General features: G+C 38.7%; 3 protein-coding genes across 3 annotated transcripts; all 3 read right to left on the bottom strand.

Moving 5' to 3' along the window:
- Nucleotides 1-7,757: 7,757 nt before the first annotated feature.
- LOC130974647 (uncharacterized) lies at nucleotides 7,758-8,666 on the bottom strand. The gene has a single exon (XM_057899509.1). It carries the CDS (start codon nucleotides 8,664-8,666, stop codon nucleotides 7,758-7,760), a length of 909 nt encoding a protein of 302 aa, XP_057755492.1.
- Nucleotides 8,667-20,278: 11,612 nt separating this feature from the next.
- LOC130974646 (uric acid degradation bifunctional protein TTL-like) lies at nucleotides 20,279-21,031 on the bottom strand. The gene is made up of 3 exons (XM_057899507.1): nucleotides 20,786-21,031; nucleotides 20,613-20,690; nucleotides 20,279-20,539 (listed from the first exon to the last, which is right to left on the bottom strand). Exons 1-3 carry the CDS (start codon nucleotides 21,029-21,031, stop codon nucleotides 20,279-20,281), a joined length of 585 nt encoding a protein of 194 aa, XP_057755490.1.
- A 2,884-nt stretch (nucleotides 21,032-23,915) lies between these two features.
- On the bottom strand, nucleotides 23,916-25,736 carry LOC130976184 (stilbene synthase 1-like). Its single transcript, XM_057900966.1, has 2 exons — nucleotides 25,455-25,736; nucleotides 23,916-25,107 (listed from the first exon to the last, which is right to left on the bottom strand). Exons 1-2 carry the CDS (start codon nucleotides 25,630-25,632, stop codon nucleotides 24,116-24,118), a joined length of 1,170 nt encoding a protein of 389 aa, XP_057756949.1. The 5' UTR covers nucleotides 25,633-25,736; the 3' UTR covers nucleotides 23,916-24,115.
- Nucleotides 25,737-27,205: the final 1,469 nt, after the last annotated feature.

Genomic DNA, 27,205 nt, shown 5'->3' with positions numbered 1-27,205 from the left:
TTGCGGGTTAACTTTGTCATTGGCAAAGCTATCTGTGAAAAGCCCTTGATAAACCTTCGGTAATAGCCAGCTAAACCCAGAAAACTCCTTATCTCTGTTATGGTGGTGGGTTGTTTCCAATCCATCACAGCCTCCACCTTAGTTGGATCTACTGCTATTCCCTTCTTACTCACCACATGGCCCAAAAACTTCACCTCACTCTTCCAAAACTCACACTTAGACAGTTTTGCATAGAGTTTCTTCTCCTTTAGAATCTGCAACACGGTCCTCAAGTGTTCCGCATGCTCTTCTTCAGTCTTGGAATAAATCAGTATGTCATCAATGAAGACAACAACGAATTTATCCAGAAACGGACGGAAAACTCTATTCATGTAATCCATGAATATTGCAGGAGCGTTCGTCAACCCAAAAGACATTACAGTGTACTCGTAATGACCATAACGAGTCCTGAAAGCGGTCTTAGGGATATCCTCACCCCTCACCCTTATCTGGTGATAACCGGATCGTAAATCAATCTTGGAGAAAACTCCAGCTCCTTGTAACTGATCCATGAGATCATCAATTCTCGGCAATGGGTACTTATTCTTTATTGTAACCTTGTTCAACTGCCTGTAATCCACACAGAGCCGCATACTCCCATCCTTCTTCTTCACCAGTAACACTGGAGCACCCCACGGAGAGACACTTGGTCGTATGAAATTCTTTCCCAACAAATCCTCTAACTGAGACTTTAGCTCGTTCATCTCTAACGGTGACATCCTATAAGGAGCACTTGAGATTGGTCCCGCCCCGGGCACCAACTCAATAGCAAACTCAACCTCTCGGTTAGGTGGAAACTCATCAATATCATCGGGAAACACTTCCGGAAACTCACACACAACCGGAATCTGTTCCAACCTTTGATCATCGCCCGAAACGCCCGCGGTTAACAACATGATACCCTGACATTCGATTCCAGAACAGTTCACCATCATCGAGTTCAAGTAATAATTATTTACCACGACCGGTCCTTCTGTATCGTCCGGCATAAAGTACACCGACTTTGTAGAACAATCAAGTAGGACATGGTTCTTAGATAACCAATCCAATCCCAAGATAAGATCAAGACCGATCATCGGTAAGCAGATTAAATTATGAACAAAATCACGCTGCTTGAACCTAAAGGAAACTTCCGGGCATCCTAGCCTAGTTACCGTGGCTTCATGGGTAGCATTGTACACTCTTAGATCATAACCTAAAGTTACAATCTTCAACCCTAACTCATTGGCTTTCTCAAATGCAATGAATGAATGCGATGCTCCCGAATCAAATAAAGCATTTAAAGTTTGACCAGCTAATTCACAGTTACCTCGAATGAGTGTCTCAGATCCCTCAGCTCCTACAGCTGAAGTGGTGAACACCCGACCAGTCTGTTGTGCCTTCCCAGCACCTTGTTTCTGCCTCTCCAGACAATTGGCGGCTTTATGCCCCGCTTTTCCACAATTGTAGCACAAACCCCATCCGGCCTTGCATGGTGCTCCCGGATGGTGACTCCCACACCTAGTGCAAGCTTGATCATTCTGAGGCTGCTTCCCAAACTTCTTTCCTTGGGAGTTGTTGTTGTTGGGTCTCCTGAAAGAGCCTCCCCTCTTGAAAGATGGACCTCTAGGTGCAAAGCTCTTCCCTCGGTTCTGTGGGAATGATCCTTTGTGATTCCCTTTCTCAGCGGTTGCCCTTTTCACACACTCTTCAGCAACCCTACACTTGTTCACCAATTCGGAGAAGGTCCTAATCTCCATTGGTCCCACTGAACTGAAGATATCACTCCGGAGTCCTCCTTCATACTTAACACACTTCCATTCCTCATATTTCACCGGAGTCCCTTGGCACATACGAGAGAACCTGAACAGCTCCTCAAACTTGTCAGTATACTCTGATATGGACATAGTACCCTGCTTCAGCTGTAACAATTCAAGTTCCTTAGCCGTCCTAGCAGAAGTCGGAAAGTACTTCTTATAGAACTCTTCTTGAAAAACATTCCAGGTGATATAGTCATCACCCTGCTGCAGAAGACGTCGGATACCTTGCCACCAATGCGACGCTTCACCGACAAGCATATAGGTAGCAAACTCGACACGCTGTCCTTCAGGCACCACTTGTGCTTGCAGTGCTCGCTCTATAGCCTGAAACCATGTATCAGCCTCAGTCGGACTAGTAGTTCCCTTGAACTTAGGCGGATTAACCTTCAAAAAGTTTGCCAAGGTCATCGGGCCCTGAACTCCACCTCCATCATTACCATGGTTGTTCATCTGTTGACCAAGAGCCTCAGCAGTGGCTTGCAGAGCAGCAGCCATGTTCTCCAACGCACTCATAAAGTTCACCGGGTCGTTAGGGTTATTCTCTGGTGCACGAGCATTCGTACGACCTCTCGCACTACCTCTACCGCGTCCACGAGGCGCCATCTGGTTCCTATACATACCAAACAATCGATATTAAGTTGATCAGTCTCAATATCGGAAGTCTAGTACTTCAAAGTCCCAAATGCATGCTCATGAACGTTTATGCCAAATATATCAAGCAGATATACTAATAGCACATAACACACACACAGAGAATGCACAGAAGCATAATCAGTCCATCCCTCAGGCTCTAAAGGAACGAACTGCTCTGATACCATAATGTAACACCCTACCATACAGAGTCTTATGCTTAAGTCATAATTCAGAGATGGCAAGGTATTACGACCTCAAAAATAAAAATTAGTACTTATAGTAGTATGAATGATTGATTATAACTAGGAGCCTTTGTAGAAAAAGGGGTAAACAAAAACCATCGCAACTCTAAAGCGCAACACTCCGATCGAAAACGTAACGATTAAGGATAAACCAACGCGAGATTATATATATACAAAAGAGTGTCAAAAACAGGAATATCAAGACTCAAAATCCGGCTGCGAAGATAACCGGTCCGAGCATAGCAATATATACATATGATAAAATAAGGAAAACCCCAAAGGAAACCCAAAGGGACACAAATACATAAAACCTATTCTCCAAAATCTCCCATAAGAGGAGTCATCACAGTTTGTATTATTTAACGGAGATAAAAGTATCTAAGCAAAACATATAAACCAAAACATAGTCCCCAAGAACAAGGAATCTTCGCAAATCTAGAAGTCTCCAGCATGCCTCAGCGGGAAACCTCACGTCCTGCATCTGAAAACCACAAAATCCGCATGGGTGAGAACCAGAGGTCCCCAGCATGGTAACAGCTTCCACATATATAATACATAATAATAGAGGAAAGCCAAAGGCAATCCTAGAACTTCCTCCAGATAATACCAAAGCTTATAAACAAGCTAAACCATATAAGGGCATCTGACTAAAGATTCTTCAGTCTAACTAATACTTCCCTTTCCAATTCCTTCAAACCTCCCAACCACCAGCAGGAGTATAATATATCAAACACAGTTATATCAGACAAAGAATATACAAATAGGAGCAGTTAAGGCATTTAGACAATTAGCAAGTAATATGCAGTCAAATAGGCAATCTCAAACAATTCACATAGTATGCATATGATGAATGCCTGTCCCTAGTGGCCGATGATATCATCTTGTCGGTTATAGAGCCAACCCGACAAGTCCTGGTCGCTAACCATTGGACTGTCCCTCTGTCGTGCATCCCTAAACTCGAGTTATACTCGTTATAAACTTGATCATAAACATGATCCATATCCATCACCCTCACTGGTGAATATTTACGGGGGTTCGAGCTCATCCGGGCCTTTCACAGTGCCCGGCCACACTTACGACATAGGGTTAACAGAGCTTCGAGTCTCAACCTGGAGCACGTGGTGGCTAGCCACTGCTACTACCCAGGGAAACTCGTACCTCAGATAGTGGAAGTGCAATTCACAATTATCAATAATTCAGCATAAACATGCATGAATTCTCATCCATGGATCAACATCCATATCAGCCATCTGGCTCATGGTTAAATCTATAACCAGCCAATACTCATAGCATACACAGCTATTCCGGCTCACGGTTCAATCCAGAACCAGCCAATTCATAAACAATTACGGCCCTTCGGCCAATGGCATAACAAGCACTTCCACCACCATCCTCCACATCTCACATAATCATCAATGATCCTCAATGATCATTCATATTTCCCTTGCTTCACTCGCAAGTTATTTCATTCCCTAGCTCCTTTCTAATAGCTAGGCATGTCATAATGATTTAAGACATAAATGGTGAGATCGGAGGCTTAGAAGTATGAGATTTGGCTTTTAAAACTCAAAAATCAACTTTGGGATGAAAACAGGGCCGCGCATACGCGCACTCCACGCGCACGCGTGGATGGCCACAAAAACTCATCGACGCGCAAGCGTCCTGCACGCTAACGCGTGGATTCCAAACTTGCCCATCGACGCGCACGCGTCACCTACGCGTACGCGCGGGTGTTCTCGTGCCCCAAGCACAACACCGGCACAGTTCTGGCATAACTCTCTGGAAAATGGCTGGGCATTGGGTGCAGCACAATCGGCGCGCCCGCGCACATCACGCGTACGCGTGGATGGTACTTTTCGGAAGATCGGCGCGTACGCGCCAGGTGCGCCCACGCGCAAGGGGTCATTCTGCTAAAAATTTTCTAAGTTAAAAGCTGCAGAATTTCACAGATTTAGACCCCAATCTTCCGACGGACATAACTTCCTCATTTTAAATCGTTTTTCACCCGTTCTTCGAACGGCATGGACATCCCGGATCCAATTTCATTTCTAAACAGATTTGGTACAAAACGGAGATCCGTAGTCCAAGTTATGTCCCGTCAAAGTATGCCCAAAAACCATATTTTCATACAAAACCACAATATGCCATTTTCAAAACAAACCATTTTCAACTCTTTTCAAAATCAATCAAAACATGCCAATTTCATCCCTTTTCTTTGAAATCAATCAAATGTATCAAATTCAACATCAAGCCTCCTCAACTCACACATTGACACATTACCACAATTTACCAAAATCACTACCTCATCATTGTACCCCACTTCACCCAAGTGGCTCAAACTCAAACATATTGACATATCATATACTATTCCTCATGCCAATTTTCAACAACACCAATCCCAATAAATCATTATTGTACACAATCAACATCATACTCACCATCCACATGGTTCAACCCACAATTCAACCATAACCAATCATCAAGCATATATCACAACATGCATATTTCTCATACATCATACCACCAAGGCATCAATAATCATCATCACATATATGACCACATCATATATCTCAATCATTCAACAACATCCACAATTCAATGCCTATCTTAGGGCCTCTAGCCTAAGTATTTCCTACCACATTACATATTAGATACGGGAAACCGAAACCATACCTTAGCCGAATTTCCCAAGCTCCACCGGAGCACTTCCAAACCACTTAACCACAAGCTTTCAAGGCCTCAACACCTCCAAGAACAGATTTTTCACCACCAAACCCTTTCCAAGCTTTTCAAAGTCACCAATCAAGCTCCAATATTCACATATACACAACCTAAGCCACAACCATTATACCCATACACAACATCTCAAAACCCAAACATCATAAAACAACAAAATACACTAGGGTTGAGAATCTTACCACACCCAAGGTCCAAGGAGACAAGATTAACCTTCTCCTTCAAGAGAGTTGGGTCCTATAACATCAAAGAACCCAAAATCTCAACATTTCACCCATGAAACTCGAAAATAAGGGCTGAGATTTCGAACAGCAACACGTGGCTTACCTCAAGATTGGTTGTATGGGTTTTGTAGAGCTCTCCGCGGTAAAAGCGTGGCCGCAAACGGAGCGGCAATCGGAGCTCTAGATCAAAAGTTATGGTGGTTTGAAGATCAAGTGAGAGAGAGAAGTTGAGAGAATGTTCTTCCCTTCCTCTCCACCATTTCAGCGTGAATGTGAGTGTTGTGAGGAGAGAGAATGCTGAAAACTAGGGTTTTGGTTAAGTTATATTGGGCCAAGGGCCCACTTTGGGTCCGGTTGGCCCGGTTTGGCCCGTTCGGTCCAATCTTGGTCCGAATTCTATAAAATTGGTACCAAAATTCTCGTCTCGATCTCCTCTATCACATTAAGCCATAAAAATCACATTTTAGGCTTTCTAGAATAAATTCTCATTTATAGGTTAATTAGCCGTTAATTAATCGGGTCTTACATCCAGCAATATATAATAGTTCATACTTTATTTGGAATTTGACGACGTAACTTGGCGTTGAACGCCAAGTACATGCTGCTGTCTGGAGTTAAACGCCAGAAAAACGTCATGATCCGGAGTTGAACGCCCAAAACACGTCATAACTTGGAGTTCAACTCCAATAAAAGCCTCAGCTCGTGGATAGATCAAGCTCAGCCCAAACATACACCAAGTGGGCCCCGGAAGTGGATTTATGCATCAATTACTTACTCATGTAAACCCTAGGAGCTAGTTTATTATAAATAGAACTTTTTACTATCATAATCGCATCCGGGATTGGATTTTGAATCCTGTGATCATGTTTTGGGGGCTGGCCATTCGGCCATGCCTGAACCTTTCACTTATGTATTTTCAACGGTGGAGTTTCTGCACACCATAGATTAAGGGTGTGGAGCTCTGCTGTACCTCAAGTTTCAATACAATTATTATTACTTTCTATTCAATTCTCTTTTATTCTTATTCCAAGATATACGTTACACAACACTTTGATGAATGTGATGATCCGTGACACTCATCATCATTCTCACCTATGAACGCGCGTGATTGACAACCACTTCCGTTCTACCTTAGGCCGGGTGCATATCTCTTAGATTCCCCAACAGAATCTTCGTGGTATAAGTTAGATAGATGGCGGCATTCATGAGGATCCGGAAAGTCTAAACCTTGTCTATGGTATTCCGAGTAGGATTCTGGGATTGAATGACTGTGACGAGCTTCAAACTCCTGAAGGCTGGCCGTGATGACAAACGCAAAAGAATCAAGGGATTCTATTCCAACCTGATTGAGAACCGACAGATGATTAGCCGTGCTGTGACAGAGCATAGGACCATTTTCACTGAGAGGATGGGATGTAGCCATTGACAACGGTGATGCCCTACATACAGCTTGCCATGGAAAGGAGTAAGAAGGATTGGATGAATGCAATAAGAAAGTAAAGATCCAAGAGGAGTACAGCATCTCCATATGCCTATCTGAAATTCCCACTATTGATTTACATAAGTATTTCTATCCCTTTTTATTTTATTTATCTTTATTTATCTAATCTAATCACATTTGACTTTATGATTCCACTTAACTGGGATTTACAAGATGACCATAGCTTGCTTCATACCAACAATCTCCGTGGGATCGACCCTTACTCACGTAAGGTATTACTTGGACGACCCAGTGCACTTGCTGGTTAGTTGTGCGAAGTTGTGAACCATGGCATTGACACCAAGTTTTTGGCGCCATTGCCAGGGAAAGAAAAAGCAATGAATTTTACAAAATGCAATAACATATGAATCACAATTTCGTGCACCAAATACCATAGAGGATAGTTGTATATATATAACATCACTGGCCAAATGCTAATGTTTGAACTGAGAGTCCCGAATGGATTGAAGCCATCGGTTGCTAAAGCGAGCCTTATGTTATGAGGATCTTTAGCAAATTCTGGATGTAATAAATCAAAATCTTTCCATGCCTTGCTATCTCTAGGATGCTTTAACTTTCCATCTGAATTAGGAAACTCCGAATGTCAGTGCATTAGTCTTGCTGTCTTAGAGGACATGTATAACCTTCTTAACCTAGGAGTAAGAGGAAAGTACCTCAACACCTTTGCTGGTATCTTTTTCTTTTGATCTTGACTTGTTTCCACAACTTCCGTATTGCTGCTGGTGTTCTCTTCAACTTTATATCGAGATGCGTTACAGACCACACATTTATTTTTTTTCTCATTGTCTTTTCCCCAAAAGAGCATACAGTTATTTGGACATGCATGAATTTTCTCGTATCCCAAACCTAACAATTTAATCATTTTTTTGGCTTCATAAAATGAAGTGGGCAAGTTAGCATGGGAAAAAGCATTGTTCAGAAGATCGACTATCATGGAGAATGTCTTGTCAGTAGCACCGCACAACACCTTGATATGATACAACTCAACAACAAATGATAACTTGGTATATTTTGCGCACCCAGGATATAATTTACGATTTCCATCTTTTAGCAACTCTGTAATTCTTCTTGAATCCTCGTTAGTGTCATTTTCCGACGGCATTGGAACGGAATCAGTTCTCGAAGCAAAGGGCTCATCATCATCACCTTCATAGTTGATATCATCTATACCGAAAACATCAGTCAACATATCATGCAGTGGTGGTTTTTCAACAGGCTCTGTATGATTATGACCCAATAGTTCTTCTTCCGGCTGGACTATAGTTTCTCCATGCATATACCAAGAAGTATACTTTTCTGGAAATCCTTTTTGAAGTAAATGAGTTAATACTTCAATTCTCGTCCCCATATTGTTGAACCCACATTTGATGCATGGACATATAATTTTTCCATTTATAGCAGCTCTAGCAAAGGCAAACTCTAAAAATTCTTCAACCCCGCATTTATACTCTGTTGATGTAATTGATTTATGAATCCAACTCTTATCAATCATAATTGAATGACTCTGTTTAAATAATAATGTACCAAAATATAAGTATATGAAAGGCATAACAATGAATTATACAAAAAAATCAGCATATCATGTATTAGTTCCTAATTAATATACACAACAAATTACAGAAATGTATTGACATAAAGTGTAAAAAGAGGTGTTACTGAACTAACCTAAACAGATCGTCAAACTAATATTAATATTACTCACTAATTAGCTATAGAGTAAGTAAAATTATATTATAGAATCTCACAATTTGCATGGCAACAAAAAAATGAACCTTGTCCTCAATAATCAATTATGCATAATAAGTTTAAAAATTATTACGGTAGAAAATCATAAAACAAATAAGTTTATATAATATTTGAGTAAAAATATACAAAAAAAATTCTATATAAAAAGGAATAAGTAATGGATAAGGATATGGTCTTGTTAACACGGTGCATAACTTACTCTAAAAAAATTGTAAATAGATATTTTTTAATATATTTTAAACATTTTAAAAGTTGTTATATATAATATGTTATATAGTTTTTTTTTTAAATGTTATACATGTTATATATGAAAGAAAAAGTTAGGCAATATAAACACCATAAAATTTATCTGAAGTGATAGCATGATTTATTTAAAAGTATATCAAATTATGTTTAATGCACAATGGTATTGTGTAAGGGCATTTGAGGTTGCGGGTTCAAGTCTCCTATCTTTGGTAAAAAAAAAAAAGAGTATTTGAGGTTGTAAAAAAGTCTAACAAATATTTATAATGAGTATGCAAAGATACACTTTAGTTTGACTACGGAGGGGTATGGCCCCAAAATTTTTTATAAAATTATTTATTAGTAGTTATGGAAACTAAAATTTTATTAAAACTCTCAACACCGAGTACCATTACATAATATTTTATAATTTTTATTTGTAAATATTTATTTTTTATGATATTAGTAATAAAAAATAATTTTTATTTATAAATTTTATTTTTATATAAAACTTTTATCATGATTTTTATCTTAAAATTTTTGGTCTCCTCAAACTTTTTCAGTCAATCTCGGGTTACTGTGAGTACGGTCATATATTTCCGAAAATCAAATATAATAAAGAGAGTAGTGGTGCACAAGGAATAAAAAATCAAATATAAGGAAATATAACCTTCAAGGTAATTGGAATCTCAAAAGTTGATTAAGATTGGCTCCACACTTTATTTGTCTTCTTTAATTTGACCTTCAGTGTCCTACAAGAGAGAACAGGCTATCTATGAATCCAAAAATATATAAAGTATACTTAAATCATATGAAGTAAGGTATAATGTTGTGAAATAATTTACCTTTATCTCTAGTCTCGATAATTTTCGTCGCACTCTTATTTTTTCCTTATCACAATAGCAAAATAACAAACTAATATTAATGAAATCCAAAATTTTTTTTATTGAAATGTGAATGAACAAATAATAAGAACATACAAATGAATGAGAATGAGTATTAGTTCTTATATAATGTTTGATATGAAGCATATTTGAACTATCTTATCAATTGGTCGTTGTTTTTATCCTTTTCTGTTACTTTTATCCTTTTTTATAACAAATTTTAAATTCAAAATCTTAAAAAATTCAATTTAAATATTGTTAAATATTGATACTTGATTTAATTAAATACATATTATTAATTGGAATAAAACTTATTTTTTTAAGCCTCTGAATTTCACTTTTTTTTGAAATAAATGTTAATTTGATTTAATGTTCATTCCTTCTGTATTGTGTGTCTGTTTATCTAATATTATTGTAGTAATTTTATGTCAATTAGCTTGTTTAAATAGTGTTACGGTGGGTAACCGGAGATTAATGGAACGGACGGTGTCGGCTGGCCCAAACTTGTGAAGGAGGAAGTTTCCACCAGAGAATGTAACTCGGGAGACTCCATCCGACTTGTGTTCACGAGTGAATGGGGGGTGGTACCTGCAAAGACACTCCGATGCCTAAGTTAGCAAGAGTGTAAGCAGGTCTAGAGAGTATTGGGCTTAGAGATACCTGAGGAGTGTCAGTGTATTTATAGTGGTGAGCCAATAACCACCGTTGGAGTAGTGACGTATCTTTAGGATGTTAACCGTCCCATTATCTTAGGGAGGTTAAGATATGGCTTTATGAAGCGGTTAGAGAGATTTTAGGGGCGGTTTCTCATTTGAATGAGTGCTTATCTGCCGGCTAATCTCATGTCCGACTTCTTTAGAGCAAGTCGTAGTGAACACCGACTTCTTAGGTGAAGGTCGGTGCTTAGCTAGGCTTAATCTTATTGGATTGGGCCTTTTAGTTGGATCTGGGCCCTTAACATTGGGCCAGGGTATGAACAGTGCCCCTACTTGAGCCCAAGATCTCTTTAAGGCTTGGGTTCAAGTATTTAACTCGGGTTCGTAGCCGACTTTCACGGGTTTTGAAACCGACGTGATTTTCGCGACCTTTTGTTTCTGACAGTTACGTCAATTCAAGCGTCGTGTCCGTTGGGGAAGCATTTATGGATTGAGGGCTTTGGTAACGGTGCAACCTCATTAATGACTGTTCCGCTTTTACCATTATGCCCCTTAGTATGTTTATAAATACTTTCCCTCTCTTTCCATTTTCCGTTTCTGCAATCTTTCAAACTTCTTCTTTCTTTGTACGTGTCGTGTTTACTCGTACTACATTCTTGTGCCCCGGAGACTTTTGCTTCTTCCTACCTTCATTCCAAGAAGAGGTTAGTTTCTTTCTCTTTTTTCGCACTTTTTGTATGACTTTGCTTTGTAGAGAAATAGGTTTGTAGACTTGCGCCTAGTTCTTTTTTCTCCTCTTTTAGAGACCTTTGTTTTTTGATTTTTTCCTTCCTTTTTCTTTTTTCCCTTTGTAGGTTTCTTCATTTTTCTTAGAGAAAGAAAATGGCCTCCGTAGATTGGGTTGACGTTACTGTTCTGGGGGAGGAGCCGTTGGTTGATGCGGAGTTTATTACTCACCTTCGCACCCATCATCGGCTCTGTACTTCGGATGAGGATGAGCCTAAATATGAGTTGCTTGTTCCCGGTTCAGAGGACCGATTCTGTCATGGGAGAGCCAATGAAACGGTTCCCCATTTCTTCTCTATGTATGAGTGCATGATCACCCGTCTGGGCGTCTTTCTGCCCTTTTCAGATTTTGAGATGTCGGTTTTGCAGCACTGTCGGGTTGCACCTACCCAACTTCACCCCAACTCCTGGGGTTTCTTGAAAATTTATCAATTTATTAGCCATGCTCTGGATTTTCCGACTTCTCTGAAAATCTTTTTCCATCTTTTTCATATGACCAAGCCTTTTAGTGGGCTGAATAATAAACAATAATGGGTTTTCTTCCGAGCCATACAAGGTCGGTGGATTTTTACCCTTTTTGATGAATCTTTTCATGACTTTAAAAATTTCTTTTTCAAAGTGCAAGCTGTAGAGGGTCATCACCCCTTTTTTCTGGATGATAATTCTTTTCCTCGCTTTCCTTTATACTGGCTGGAGGCCTCCCCTTGTGAGAAATATGGTCTGGATGACCTGGATGAGGTAGAGGCTGCCGTCGTGGGGTTCCTCCGAGAAGTGTGGGGGAGGGCCCCATATTTGGATACTAAAAAATTTCTCCAAGGGTCTCCGACCTTTGTCCAATCACAGCTAGGTAGTTTTTTCTGGTCTGCTAAATTTCCGACTTGTTAACTGATCATCCCAACTTTTAACTATTGTTTTCTTTTTCCAGAAATGGCAAAGACAAATGCTCAAGAATCTTTTCAGAGGGTCCAGGAGGCTAAAGCTAAGTCACGCGCTCGGTCTGGTGGCGCCAGGGTTATCTCTCCTCCTCCTCCACCTCGCAACATTGGGACTTTATCCAAGCCTATTGTAATTTCTTCTTCAGCTCCTTCTCAGTCGCTCCCCGTCGTCCGACCTTCCCCCAATCCAAAGAAGCGCAAGACTTTAGAGTCTGGTGCTTCTGAGGTTAGGGCGGATGCCCTTGAGTTTGTCCGAAAGAATATCTATCCCCATGTTCGTATAGGCATGGATGATATATCTGTTCGGGGTCATCTTACCACTATGGTCGAGGAGAGTCTCAAGGCGGCGGGGGTTTGTGGTAAGCTCTTGGATATCTTTGAGAAGGCTCCCCTCAGCTCTTTAGGGACGACCTCGAAGGTCGAGGAGCTAGAGGGGAGGCTTCGCTCATATCAGGAGCATGAGGGAGAGTTGAAGAAAGAAATTGCCAAGCTGAGGGAGGAGAGAGATACCTTTCGGGAGAAGGGGAAGGCTTTGCAGGCCCAGTACAACATGGAGGTGGAGCTGAGGAAAACGGCGTAGGCCACTTATCAAAGCTTATTCAAGGACCTTGTGTCTGTGAAGAACGATCTGCTGAACTCTCGGAAGGCATATGATGAGTTGGAGGACTCAATTGCTGATGGCGCCGAGGAGTCTTGGAGGATTTTCTTGGAGCAAGTCAGGGTCATTGCTCCCGACTTGGATCTTTCTCCTTTACATCCTGACAAAATTGTTATTGATGGTGCCATCGTGGATCCTCCTGCCCCCGTAGTTGTTTCCGAGTCAGAATTGAAGACTCGGGGGTAGAGGATTATTGAGTCCCCTCCACGATCTAAGGACGCTCCGAGTTCTTCAGATGTTCCTCCGATCCCTTCATCTCCCATGGATGCTTCTGGTGCTCCTCCCGATTCTGGTGGTGGTGACCCGTCTGCTATGAAGAAATGATTTTTGGCTATTTGGGGGTCCGGCCTGTGGGCCCCCCATTCTTAAACTCTTTATTTATTTTGTTCTTGGTTGTGTAGTTTGAACAATTTCTTTTGGCCTTTTAAGGCCGTTAACAAAATATTTTGGCGAGTGCCCTTTTTGAATAAGGGTTTAGAAAAATAAGTACCCTTTTTTGGATAAGGGTTTAAGTTACCTTGTGCGTGCATGCTTTTTCTACTTTTCTGAATTCCCCTTGGCTTTTTCTTGAAAACCTTTCTTTTTGGCTTGTTTGTTTTTCGGAGTTTTTCGTTTAAGGATTTTCGGGATATCCTTTAAACTTCTTCCTAGGTTTTCCTATCTCTTTTGTTATCCCTCATACTCAACTTTCGTTTTAGCGAGTTCCTATGACTTAGGTTATTTTTGCGATGCGTTTTTCTTCTACTCGGTTTTACACTCCGATTTATAGATCGTAGTGTTCCCGAGCTTTCCTACTCGGCCTATTGTTCCGACTTAAGAGTCGGATTTGTTTCCGAGTTTTTACGATCGACTCATATAACCTCTTTACACCGACTTGTACCTCGTCGTTTTATCCTGACGACCATCTAGGTCGGTTCATGGGATTTTCACGTTTTGTCGAGCTTAGGTCGGCGCGTTTCGTAGAAAGACTTAGAAAAATAAAGAAGGATAGTATAAGAGATATTATGAATGAAAAAGATCTTTATTAATTGGGGAGGTACCTTCTTTTGCTACTAAGGGTCTTGATAGCCTATTTTCCCTTAGTCTCTACTATGATGCCTCGTTAAAAACCCTTCTCCAGAAAAAACCCTTTTGGGAAAAAATCATGAAGTTGGGAAAAGAGTACATCAGGGAGTAGAGTTCGCTTTTAACTGTAGTACCTTTTCATGTTACAAGCATGCCACGACCTTGGTAGCTCAGTGCCGTTTAGGTTGGTTACTTTATAATAACCTTTTCCTAAAACTTTATTGACTTTGTATGGTCCCTTCCAATTTGCGGCGAGCTTTCCTTCTCCCGATTTGTTGACTCCAATATTGTTTCTGATTAAGAACAAATCATCTGTAGCAAATGTTCTTCGAATGACTTTTTTGTTGTACCTTGTAGTCATTCTTTGCTTCAGCGCAGCTTCTCTTATCTGGGCACCTTCTCGGACTTCGGGGAGCAAGTCGAGCTCTTCTTTGTGTCCCTGTATATTTCCGACCTCGTCATGGAGAATTACCCTTGGGCTTTGCTCATTGATTTCTATTGGAATCATGGCTTCCACGCCATAGACTAGTCGGAAAGGTGTTTCTCCCGTGGCGGATTGGGGTGTTGTCCTGTAGGCCCATAGCACTTGAGGGAGCTCTTCAGCCCAAGCTCCTTTTGCTTCTTGAAATCTCTTCTTTAGTCCTGCCAGTATGACTTTGTTAGCTGCCTCAGCTTGCCCGTTGGCTTGTGGGTGCTCTACTGAGGTAAACTGATGCTTGATTTTCATACTGGCTACTAAGCTTTTGAAGGTAGCATCGGTGAATTGGGTTCCATTATCCGTGGTGATGGAGTAAGGTATCCCATATCTTGTGATGATATTTTTGTAGAGGAATCTCCAACTTCTTTGAGCGGTGATGGTGGCCAGCGGTTCTGCTTCTATCCACTTTGTGAAGTAATCTATTCCCACGATCAAGTATTTGACTTGTCCTGGCGCTTGGGGAAAAGGACCCAACAAATCCATTCCCCATTTTGCGAATGGCCATGGAGAAGTGATACTAATGAGCTCTTCTGGTGGAGCCACGTGGAAATTTGCATGCATCTGACACGGTTGACATTTTTTCACAAATTCTGTGGCATCTTTCTGCAAGGTCGGCCAGTAGAATCCAGCTCGGATTACTTTTCTGGCTAGTGACCTTGCTCCGAGATGATTTTCGCAGATCCCACTATGTACTTCTTCCAACACCTCGGTGGTTCTTGAGGTCGGTACGCATTTTAACAATGGTGTCGATATCCCTCTTCGATAAAGGACATTTCTCACCAAAGTGTAATGCTGTGCTTCCCTTCGGATTCTTTTGGCTTCTTTTTCCTCCTTAGGGAGGATGTCGAATTTCAAGTATTCGACTAAGGGATTCATCCATCCGAGGTTTAAGCCGACTACTTCAAGTACCTCTTGCTTATCTTTTATCACCGAGGGTTCCTGGAGAGTTTCTTGGATCAGGCTTCTATTGTTCCCTCCTGGTTTGGTACTTGCTAACTTGGATAGGGCATCTGCTCTGCTGTTTAGATCCCGAGTTATGTGTTTGACCTCGGTTTCTGCAAAGCGTCTAAGGTGCTCCAAAGTTTTTTCCAAGTACCTCTTCATGTTTGGGTCCTTTGCCTGATACTCTCCACTTATTTGGGAGGTCACCACTTGCGAGTCGCTGTATATCATCACCTTTGTAGCACCGACTTCTTCTGCTAATTTTAGCCCAGCAATCAAGGCTTCATATTCTGCCTGATTATTTGAGGCTGGGAATTCAAATTTTAGAGAAACTTCAATCTGGGTTCCTCTTTCATCTACCAATATTATGCCTGCGCCGCTTCCCGTTTTGTTGGAGGATCCGTCTACATAGAGTTCCCATGTAGTCGGCTTTTCCTCTTGGTCTCCTGCGTATTCTGCTACGAAGTCGGCGAGACATTGGGCTTTAATCGCTGTCCGAGTTTCATATTTTAGATCGAATTCGGAGAGCTCTATTGCCCATTGAACCATTCTCCCTGCAACGTCCGTCTTTTGGAGGATTTACTTCATGGGTTGGTTTGTGCGGACTCTTATTGTGTGAGCCTGAAAGTAAGGTCGTAGCCTTCGTGATGCTATTACTAAGGAGTAGGCAAACTTTTCAAGTTTGTGGTACCTTAGTTCAGGGCCTTGTAGGACCTTACTGATGAAATAGACCGGGTGCTGTCCGACCTCGTCTTCTTTTATCAGGGCTGACGAGACAGCCCTGTTTGCTACGGATAAGTACAAAACGAGGTCTTTCCCTGGTACTGGTCGGGTTAAGATAGGAGGTTGGCTTAGAAACTTTTTGAACTCTTGGAACGCCTCCTCGCATTCCGGAGTCCATTCGAATTGGCATCCCTTTCTTAATAAGGAGAATAATGGAAGGGATTTTAGCGCCGATCCTGCCAAGAATCTGGAGAGGGCTGCAAGTCGGCCATTGAGCTGCTGGACTTCTCTCAAACAGGTCGGACTTTTCATTTCTAGGATGGCTCTACATTTGTCGGGATTGGCCTCAATCCCTCTTTGTGTTAGCATAAATCCTAGAAATTTTCCTGCCTCCACCGCGAAGGCGCATTTTGCCGGATTTAGTCTCATCCCATGCAGCCTTATGGTGTCAAAGACTTGTGAGAGGTCGGATAAGAGGTCGACTTCTTTCTTGGTTTTTACTAGCATGTCGTCGACGTATACTTCCATCAGTGTCCCCAGGTGAGAGGAAAACACTTTATTCATCAACCTTTGATATGTGGCTCCTGCATTCTTTAATCCGAATGGCATGACCACGTAGCAATAGTTAGCTCGGGGCGTGATGAATGATGTTTTTTCCTGGTCGGGCTCATACATCGGGATTTGATTATATCCCGAGTAGGCGTCCATGAATGACAAGTATTGGTACCCCGAGCTGGAGTCCACTAGGGTATCAATACTTGGCAGGGGATAAGGGTCCTTAGGACATGCCTTATTTAGGTCGGTATAGTCGACGCACATTCTCCATTTATCATTCTGTTTTTTGACTAGCACTACATTGGCTAGCCATGTTGGGTACTTGACCTCTCTAATAAAGCCGGCTTCCAGGAGCGCCTGTACTTGCTCTTCTACTATTAGGGCTCGTTCTGGGCCGAGCTTGCGTCTTCTTTGTTGTACAGGTCGGGATCCTGGATAAACCGAGAGCTTGTGGGACATGAGCTCGGGGTCAATCCCTGACATGTCGGAGGCCTTCCAAGCGAAGAGGTCGGAATTATCTCTTAGGAGCTTAGTCAACCCTTGTTTTAGAGTTTCCCCTAGGTTGGCTCCTATATGAGTGTTTTTCCCTTCCTCTTCACCAACCTGTACCTCCTCGGTTTTTCCTCCCGGTTGTGGTCGCAGCTCTTCTCTGGCCTTTGCACCGCCGAGCTCTATTGTGTTAACTTCTTTGCCCTTTCCCCTTAGGTTTAGGCTTTCGTTGTAGCACTTCCTTGCTAGCTTTTGATCTCCCCTTACCGTTGCTATTCCTGCTGAGGTCGGGAATTTCATGCAGAGGTGAGGGGTAGATACCACTGCTCCGAGTCGATTGAGGGTAGCTCTGCCGATTAGAGCATTATAAGCTGACCCCACATCGATGACTATGAAGTCTATACTCAGAGTTTTTGATTTTTCCCCTTTTCCAAAAGTAGTGTGAAGGGGTAAAAATCCTAGTGGTTTTATTGGCGTGTCTCCTAATCCATATAGGGTGTCGGGGTAGGCTCTTAGTTCTTTCTCATCTAACCCTAGCTTGTCGAAAGCAGGCTTGAAGAGAATGTCCGCCGAGCTTCCTTGGTCTACTAGGGTTCTGTGGAGATGGGCATTTGCTAGGATCATAGTTATTACCACTGGATCATCGTGTCCAGGGATTATTCCTTGCCCATCTTCTTTTGTGAATGAAATGGTAGGAAGGTCGGGTGACTCTTCCCCGACCTGGTAGACTCTTTTGAGATGTCTTTTGCGAGAAGATTTGGTGAGTCCTCCTCCCGCAAATCCTCCTGAGATCATATGGATATGTCTCTCTGGGGTCTGCGGTGGTGGGTCTCTTCTATCCATATCATCTCGCTTTCTCTTTCCGTGACCGTCCGACCTTTCTATGAGATATCTATCAAGCCGACCTTCTCTAGCCAGCTTTTCTATCACATTTTTGAGGTCGTAACAGTCGTTAGTGGAGTGACCATATATTTTATGGTACTCGCAGTAGTCGCTGCGGCTTCCCCCTTTTTTATTTTTAATGGGTCTAGGGGGTGGCAGCCTTTCAGTGTTGCAAATCTCTCTGTATACATCCACTATAGAAACTTTCAGGGGAGTATAAGAGTGATATTTTCTTGGCCTTTCGAGACTGAGCTCTTCCCTTTTCTTGGTTTCCCTTTCTTTCTCTTTTGCTGAGGGAGGGGGTCCAGGTCGTCCGCTCAGGTCTCTTAACTTGGCGTTTTCTTCCATATTGATGTACTTTTCAGCTCTCTCTTGTACATCACTTAGAGAAACGGGGTGCCTTTTAGATATGGACTGTGAGAAGGGGCCTTCTCTGAGCCCATTGACTAGCCCCATTATGACTGCCTCTGTGGGCAAGTCTTGGATCTCCAAACATGCTTTGTTGAACCTTTCCATGTAGGCTCGCAAAGACTCTCCGACCTCCTGTTTTATTCCCAGGAGGCTCGGCGCATGTTTTACCTTGTCTTTCTGAATTGAGAACCTCATCAAAAATTTCCTTGAGAGGTCTTCAAAGCTGGTGATCGATCTTGGGGGAAGGCTGTCGAACCACTTCATCGCTGCTTTTGATAAAGTGGTCGGGAAGGCCTTGCATCGCGTAGCGTCGGAAGCATCAGCTAGGTACATCCGACTTTTAAAGTTGCTTAGGTGATGCTTTGGATCCGTGGTTCCGTCGTAGAGGTCCATATCCGGGCTTTTGAAGTTTCTCGGAACTTTTGCCCTCATTATGTCCTCGCTGAAAGGATCCTCTTCACCCAAGAGCGACTCTTCTTGTTCGTCGCGGGAGTTGTGATTTTTGAGGGAAGATTCCAGCTTTGAGAGTTTCCTTTCTAACTCTTTTCCCCGTTCCATCTCCTCTTTTAGATACCTCTCCGTTTCCTTTTGTCGCTCCCGCTCTTGTTCTAACTGCTCCAGGCGGCTGTGGACTAACCCCATTAGTTCAGTTATGTGGGATGGTCCACCTTTTTCTGATTCTCGCTCGTCTGAGGGGTTTGCCTCCAGGTTTTTTACCCCGGAGGTGCCTTCTCTCTGCTGATCGTTAACCTCTTGGTGGAGGGTTAAGTCCACATTGTTATTACCTGCGTCTAGATTCTCTTGCTCGGAATCTGTTTCCGCATGGCCTTCTTCGTGGGATCTGTCCGCCATCAATGGATGATCTCTCGGGTCCCCGGCAACGGCGCCAATGTTACGGTGGGTAACCGGAGATTAATGGAACGGACGGTGTCGGCTGGCCCAAACTTGTGAAGGAGGAAGTTTCCACTAGAGAATGTAACTCGGGAGACTCCGTCCGACTTGTGTTCACGAGTGAATGGGGGGTGGTACCTGCAAAGATACTCCGATGCCTAAGTTAGCAAGAGTGTAAGCAGGTCTAGAGAGTATTGGGCTTAGAGATACCTGAGGAGTGTCAGTGTATTTATAGTGGTGAGCCAATAACCACCGTTGGAGTAGTGCCGTATCTTTAGGATGTTAACCGTCCCATTATCTTAGGGAGGTTAAGATATGGCTTTATGAAGCGGTTAGAGAGATTTTAGGAGCGGTTACTCATTTGAATGAGTGCTTATCTGCCGGCTAATCTCATGTCCGACTTCTTTAGAGCAAGTCGTAGTGAACACCGACTTCTTAGGTGAAGGTCGGTGCTTAGCTAGGCTTAATCTTATTGGATTGGGCCTTTTAGTTGGATCTGGGCCCTTAACATTGGGCCAGGGTATGAACAAATAGCAATAATCATGCTAACTGGACACATTAGTATATGAATATTTTAGAGGACGAGAATGCTATTTTTGAAAGAATATTAACTCTTACAATGGAAAATTTACTTTTCAGATGAGTCATAATAATCAATTAAGTAGACAGATGTGTTCAATTGAAACCGAAAAATAACATTAAACAAAGATACTAAGCCTAGATAGAACTGGAATTTAACAGAATAGTTATGTTCAACAAAAGTAAAACAAAAAAAAATACATCAAACATAGTATTCTCCTGGATACCATATTTCACAAAATTGCCTAGCTTTGTCACGCGCAATAGGATCCAAATCATCTATAGGATACAGCTTTTTGTTCAGATCAAAGTCTTTTACAGCAGTTTGGATTATTGGCGATTCAGTTGTAGAGCGAACATATCCTCTCTTTTGAAAAAACTTTGCAATATGTCGTTCTATGATATTGAATTGCTTTCGACATGCCCAATGGAACTCACATGCCGGCTTGTTTTTAACACTCATCTGCAAAGAAAATGTAATGATTCAAATTCAGCTATTTATATTGTTTGCCAAATAAATTATTTTTTAAAATTACTTTCAAATCCATTAGTATAACATCAGTATCCCAATCAGAATCTTTCTTAAAGTACTGCATGCTCAATGCATATATCTCCTACAAGTTTCAAATGAATCATAATCCAGGAAACATTTAAAGGATTATTTTTAATTAAATAACCAAACGCAAAAAGAATGGCAAACATGGAAAACCTTAAGAGTAGAATTCATACTAGTGGATGAAGCACTATCGTAGGATTCTCGATAGAAGGGTGCTTTTTCAGAGATATTCGTATGAGCATTGAGAGCCACCAACCAGGAATGGATATTGATCTTATTAAACCAAACCTCAGAGGCAACATCGAGTGCGTGTTGCAACGAGGAGAAAGGAGAGGCAGAAGCCATTTCCTTAGCGAATTTGATGCTTCCACAGCATTCAAGAAACTCACTTTCTTCCATAGCAATCCAATTTGAAGATTTGCTGCAAGATTGTGGGATTTAGGGCAATGATGTATGAACATGCTCAGATAGAATTGCCATCTTTGATCACCTGAATATTACGAAATGCACTATGAATAAAAAAACAAAAGTAGATATAGCATTTTAAATGTGTTTGAACATTAAAAATTGAATATGCAAATTAAAGGTTGTCGTTTATTTTTTTATATGTAATTATTCAAGTTTTAAATACTATATGTAGTTTTTATCACTTTAATTAAAATTTGACGTTATTTTCAAATAAAACTAGCCTCAACCAGCAAGCATGCACTATAATCTTCAACAAATATAAAATGACCATCATAACGGTAGAAAAAAAACATAAGTAATAGATAAATTAATACTATATATTTTCACAAAAAACATGAAGGAAAAGATATTGTAGTAACATATCATATCTTTCTTTTCATTAATGTAAAAGAACTAAATAACAAAAACCTAACAAGAGCAAACACCCAATAACCTAATAACAACAAATAACTCAGAAACAACAATTACAAAAATAACGAGAAGTATAAGAAAAAAATTTAGTATAATCCTTGCAGAAATTGTATTTACAGAATATAAATAAACATGATATTCACAAAAATATAAATAAACATGATACTCACAGAAATTAAAAGAGGATAAGAAAGGATAATAGTTAAGTGTTACCTGATAAAAGATTTTCCCAATTCCCTGGCAGTGTGATTTTGTGCTGCACCAAATTAATTAGAGGGAACAGTTAAAAATTTTTAACCAAAATAGAAGGAAGATATTTAAGTAAAAAATGGGAGAAAATGGTGGGAACGATACCAAAAATATTCATCGCGCCCAACTTTGTTACGGTGGGTGTTGTTGGTGGGAAATCAAAATTCCGAAGATGTGAAAGCCGAATACAATTCTTGCCACGAAAATATGAGTTTGTCACAAATCTCCGTCCAATTTGTGCAATAATGAAGTAATGCATGTCCTGAGTGTCGTTGAAGGAAGATAACCAAACTCAAAGAATCATCGAAATCTAACAGATATGAGAAGATGGATTCAAAAAAAAGGGGATTGAAGTTAAGCAGAAGGAGAAGGATTCCCAATACCTTCAATTTAGGGATTTATTAGAGTTTTTTTCTCCTTTTACGTTTTAACTTTTATCTATAATATATTTTAAAATATTTTATTTTAAAATGATATTCATTTATTTTTATTTAATGATTAAATCCAATTCAGAATTTGATTTGTTAGTTTGAGCTTGTATATTTTTTATTTTTTATTTTTGTTACAATAATATAAAGTAAAATGTAATTAATATTATAAATAAAAATTTAAAATAAAATAAAAATAATTAATTTATTTATTATTAACTAATTAAATAAAAAATTATGTAAAACAAAATGTGACCTAATAAAACGAAGGATATTATGAATAAAAAAGTGATTCATTAAAATAAAAATAATATAATAAAAAATTAGTACTAAATATTAATTACTTGCTATTGTATTTGACAAATTTAATTTATCTTTACATACTAACATAGTAAAACATACAGTAAAATTAATATTTATCTACAATAATAATTATAAAAGAAATAATTAATAGTATATTCTAATTAAATAATAGTATAAATAAAAAACTTAATTTATAATTTCATAAAATAATTTTTTAAAAAATAATTATACATATAATAAGAGTACAGTACTCACAAATATATGTAGTAAGTACTAAATTATATAAATAAAAAACTAATTTTTTTACTTATCTTCAATTATTTAAATTTAATAAATAATAAAATAATTTATTTTTTGTAAAAAATTTACTGAAATTTTTTTTACTTAAAAATTACTAATTTTTTATTACCTATCCAAATTATTTTATCTTAGTTAGATAAATTTTATCTTTATAATTAACTTAATTATTAGAATATAACTTTTATTTTTATAATTATTTGTTTTATCTAATTTTTTTATATTTTTACATTTAATTTCATAAATATGTGTTGATGTTAGGATATTTAAAAAAAAATATTATAAATTGATCATGGAAAACAAACAGAAAGGAGTAAGGGAAGAGGTTATAATTTGATTTTTATTTTTAGGAGAAGAGAAAAAACACTTTTACTAAAATAATGAGGAATATAAACTTTAAATTGAAAGGCTACGATAAATATTGTTTGTGGTAAAATGTTAAATTTTAGCCACTGTGACCATGTTTCGTGCTAAATATAAGACACGTTCATTTATTTTTATCACGTTTCAGTGTTCGTGATTAAAATTTAGTGGCTAGACTCCGTTTTTGTTGTAGTGGTAGTCTGTTTAAAAAAGTGTTGATGGTTCGAATCTTGTCTTGTGTATATAACAATTTATTGACCAATAATAAATTCTTAAATAGAGTCTAGTATTCCATTATTAAAAAAATAATACCAACGGTTATAAAAACATCCGTTATTTTCTCAATGTATTTCAGCAACTGTATTCTGTATATGCTACTTTAATGTCTATAACTCGAACTTTGACTGGATCACTGGAACAATATACAATCATAAGAAATTGAATTTTGTTCCGTATTTACAGCAACACAAGATGATATGATGAGTAATCTTTTTCTATAAAATTAAATTTATTATATTCAAACTTGGATAACAACGTATTAAAAATTAGACAATAAAAGTAACATTATTATATAATTATATATGTCAAAGTTCAAACACACGATAATATAAAGATTACAATTATACATAATACATCAAGCCTTGTACTACTATCATACCAAATACTTCTTGACTTTATCTTCAATGAAACCTCATGCGAAGGCGCTTATAGTTGTTTTTAAATGAAATTACAAACCAAATATTAGTATATATCATGTTGCTCAATTGAAAAAAAATTTGATATATTTGTTAACTAATAGTTACAAACGTTGATAATAATAAATCTTCACAAAAAGAATTACGTTAGACATTTTTGTCTAAGTTTTCACTCTGCTAACAATACAATCAAAACCTTATTCTTAAGCAAAAGATAATTATTAAAAAGTAACACAATCACATGTATGCAGTAAGATATAATATCTGCATCATATGGCTACACTGCGAAGAACAACAGTTTCAATAGTGAGACCAGGACCAAAACCGAAAAGCACACCCCAATCAAGTCCTTCTCCGGTGGTTTTAAGTCCTGCTTCAAGTGACTTCTTTCTCATCAAATCCATAATGAAGAACACACATGCACTTGACATGTTACCATAATTGCTAAGCACATCTCTGGTGGCTTTCATCTTCTCTGGCTTCAAGTTCACCTTCTCTTCAACTTGGTCCAAAATTGCACGTCCACCAGGATGTGCAATCCAAAATATTGAGTTATAATCAGATATACCTAGTGGATCAAAAGCTTTACTGAGTGCATCATTGATATTTTGTGAAATAATATCCGGAACACTCTTGTTAAGATAGAAGGTAAGTCCAACTTCACGAAGGAGACCACCGATGGCTCCATGGCTGTTAGGGACAAGTTGTTGATCAGTTGAAACAATCTCAAAGAGAGGATTCTCAACCTCTGGAACAGGATCAGAACCAATGATAATCGCAGCAGCTCCATCGGCAAACAATGCTTGCCCTACAAGACTATCCATGTCTGTCTCACTAGGACCACGAAAAGTGACTGAAGTATTTTCAGAACAAACAATAAGCACACGAGCATCCTTGTTGTTTTCAGCCAAGTCCTTAGCCAAACGAAGGACAGTCCCGCCAGCGAAGCAGCCTTGGTGGTACATCATGTACCTCTTGACGCTTGGGTCGAGCCCTAAGAGTACGATGAGTTCGTAATCAACGCCAGGCAACGCAACACCGCTGGTGGTGCAGAAGATCAAATGTGTGATCTTAGACATTGGCTGACCCCATTCCTTGATTGCCTTAGTTGCAGCCTCTTTTCCAACCCTTGGTACCTCCCTAATCATCATGTCTTCCCTTGCATCCAAGGACGGTGCTTTGTAAGCGCACATGTTAGGATTCTCCTTGAGTATTTCTTCCGTTAAATACATATGTCTGTTCTTGATCTGTGTTCTCTCACCTGAAATAATATGTAATTCACATCCATCAAGTTATTTGTAAAATATAAAAATTGTTTATCACCATTTTTATTATTTTTTGTCACATTTGTAAATCTTTTGAGTTATTTTTGTAGTGATTTGAATCTTTAGATGCTATTTTAATTGTTTATCCAAACTTATAATTATAAAAATAATTTTATCATTAAATAGTTATTATTATTATTATTATTATTATTATGCAGTAAATATGATATATCGTATAATATGTTAATTATTATGTATTAATTAATATAAATGTAAAACGACGAATTTTTTTTATAAATATTTAAAATAAAACAAAACTGAAATACTTAATAAAACTACATACAAATGCGCTGAAATTTCTTCTTGAGGTCGGTCATGTGCTCGCTATTGGTTACTCTAAAATAGTAATCTGCATATGTGCTCTGATCAACACAGTTTGGTGGATTTGCTGTGCCAATCGCTAATACGGTTGCAGGGCCTTCTGCTCTTTGAACCTTGCGGATGTCACTCGCAGACACCATCTTTTCTTAGCTGTGTTTTTTGGAATAGCAAAGCTTGGCTATGTTGTTTGGGATAGCAAAGCTTATTAGCTATGTTCTTTGAGATTTTGGTGAAGACTTAGGCAGGGGGAAGGGGGATATTTATATGCATGAGAGTAGGGGCATATGTGGCATTGAATGGACGAAATGGACCATACATAGAAAAAGCGGGCTCAAACGATGTTCTCTGACTTCTTGTTTGTTTTATTGCTTTACTTTGACTTTGATTGATGGTGTTGTATCATTAATTTATTTTACATATTTGTGTAGTTTTAGTATTATTTAATTCATGATATTGTGGATGGCGGCTCAGATTGGTCGTATATTTCTTTAATTTTTTATAGTGCTGTATGTATATATTTTGTGTTTGGTAGATTATATTGTATTTATTTGTTATTTTTTTTTATTTATGGCAATCGACTTTGATTTGGTTTGTTAGAAATGTCTTAGTTTTGGGCATGTCATCGAATAGGTGCATGCAGTAGGTAGCTGGGCACACGTGCTTTTTATTACCATTATATCCATGTCATGTTGAAATTAGATCTCTCGAATTAAAAATGTTTGCGTGTTAATTATTAACTAGTGGTACTTAATTACGTTTATTTATAGTTAAGTAATCTTATTATTTTTATATAAATTTCGATATTCAAAGACGATGTATTTGACTGGGTGTGTGAGGAGTTTGGTGGATGCTGACAATGGAGAGTCACTCCCCGCCTCTATATATCTACCACACCACATGAGTCGGGCCTTAATTAATTAGTCTTGCATAGCTTGTACATATTAAACAATAATATAATTTTTGTATGTATTTATATATTTTATATTTATTTTAAAAAAATATTATATTTGTTATTTTTAAAATATTTTATATTAAAATATATTTATGTAGGTACATATTAATATATTCTATATTTATAAAATCTATCAATACTCTTTTTTATAATATTTTTTAATATGATGCTCATTTAATAAAATCTAATAATTTATAAATAGTAGTACATCGAATATGCACAAAATTATTAGGTTCATTTTAAATAGACGGTCAATTTAAAATCAGTCCAAATTTTTTAAACTTATCTGATGCACTATAAAATTTAAAGCATTAGATTAAGTTGATAAAAGATCTAATAATTTATATTTAATCTATAAATTACTTATTAAATTTATAAATAACTTATTAAAATTTACACTAAAAAATAATAAGTCTTTCAATATTTTAAATTTGTCCCAATAATAAAATTTGACCGATTCAACAATCAAGTCCTCATTTTATCTCGGCCTTAGTTATCAACTATATATAGTCTCATTTATGATCGGGTCTTACACTACTAGAAAATTAGTTATTACAGACGGATATTTCCGACGGATTTTATCCCACTGAAATACAGACAAAATTTCAGAGGGATTTTTTTGTCGAAAAACAAAAAAAAATAGATTAGCATAAATTACAAACGGAAAAGAGAATCCGTCTATAATTCTGTCGAAAAAATTAATTTTTTTCAGTGAGAAATGGTTACAGACGGAAAATCCGTCTGTAATTAAATAGACAAAA

The sequence above is a fragment of the Arachis stenosperma genome, chromosome 4, assembly GCF_014773155.1.
Source record: "Arachis stenosperma cultivar V10309 chromosome 4, arast.V10309.gnm1.PFL2, whole genome shotgun sequence".
Taxonomy (NCBI): domain Eukaryota; kingdom Viridiplantae; phylum Streptophyta; class Magnoliopsida; order Fabales; family Fabaceae; genus Arachis; species Arachis stenosperma.
This window is presented reverse-complemented; position numbering and strand designations above follow the sequence as displayed.

What these genes read in the sequence shown, in the direction of transcription:
- LOC130974646 (XM_057899507.1), bottom strand. Translation starts at nt 21,031, where the DNA reads ATGGAAGAAAGTGAGTTTCTTGAATGCTGTGGAAGCATCAAATTCGCT. An exon ending in GTATGAATTCTACTCTTAAG is followed by an intron (nt 20,691 to 20,785) that starts GTTTTCCATGTT and finishes TGAAACTTGTAG; the next exon opens with GAGATATATGCATTGAGCAT. An exon ending in TTATACTAATGGATTTGAAA is followed by an intron (nt 20,540 to 20,612) that starts GTAATTTTAAAA and finishes TTTTCTTTGCAG; the next exon opens with ATGAGTGTTAAAAACAAGCC.
- LOC130976184 (XM_057900966.1), bottom strand. Translation starts at nt 25,632, where the DNA reads ATGGTGTCTGCGAGTGACATCCGCAAGGTTCAAAGAGCAGAAGGCCCT. An exon ending in GAAGAAATTTCAGCGCATTT is followed by an intron (nt 25,108 to 25,454) that starts GTATGTAGTTTT and finishes ATATTATTTCAG; the next exon opens with GTGAGAGAACACAGATCAAG.
- LOC130974647 (XM_057899509.1), bottom strand. Translation starts at nt 8,666, where the DNA reads ATGATTGATAAGAGTTGGATTCATAAATCAATTACATCAACAGAGTAT.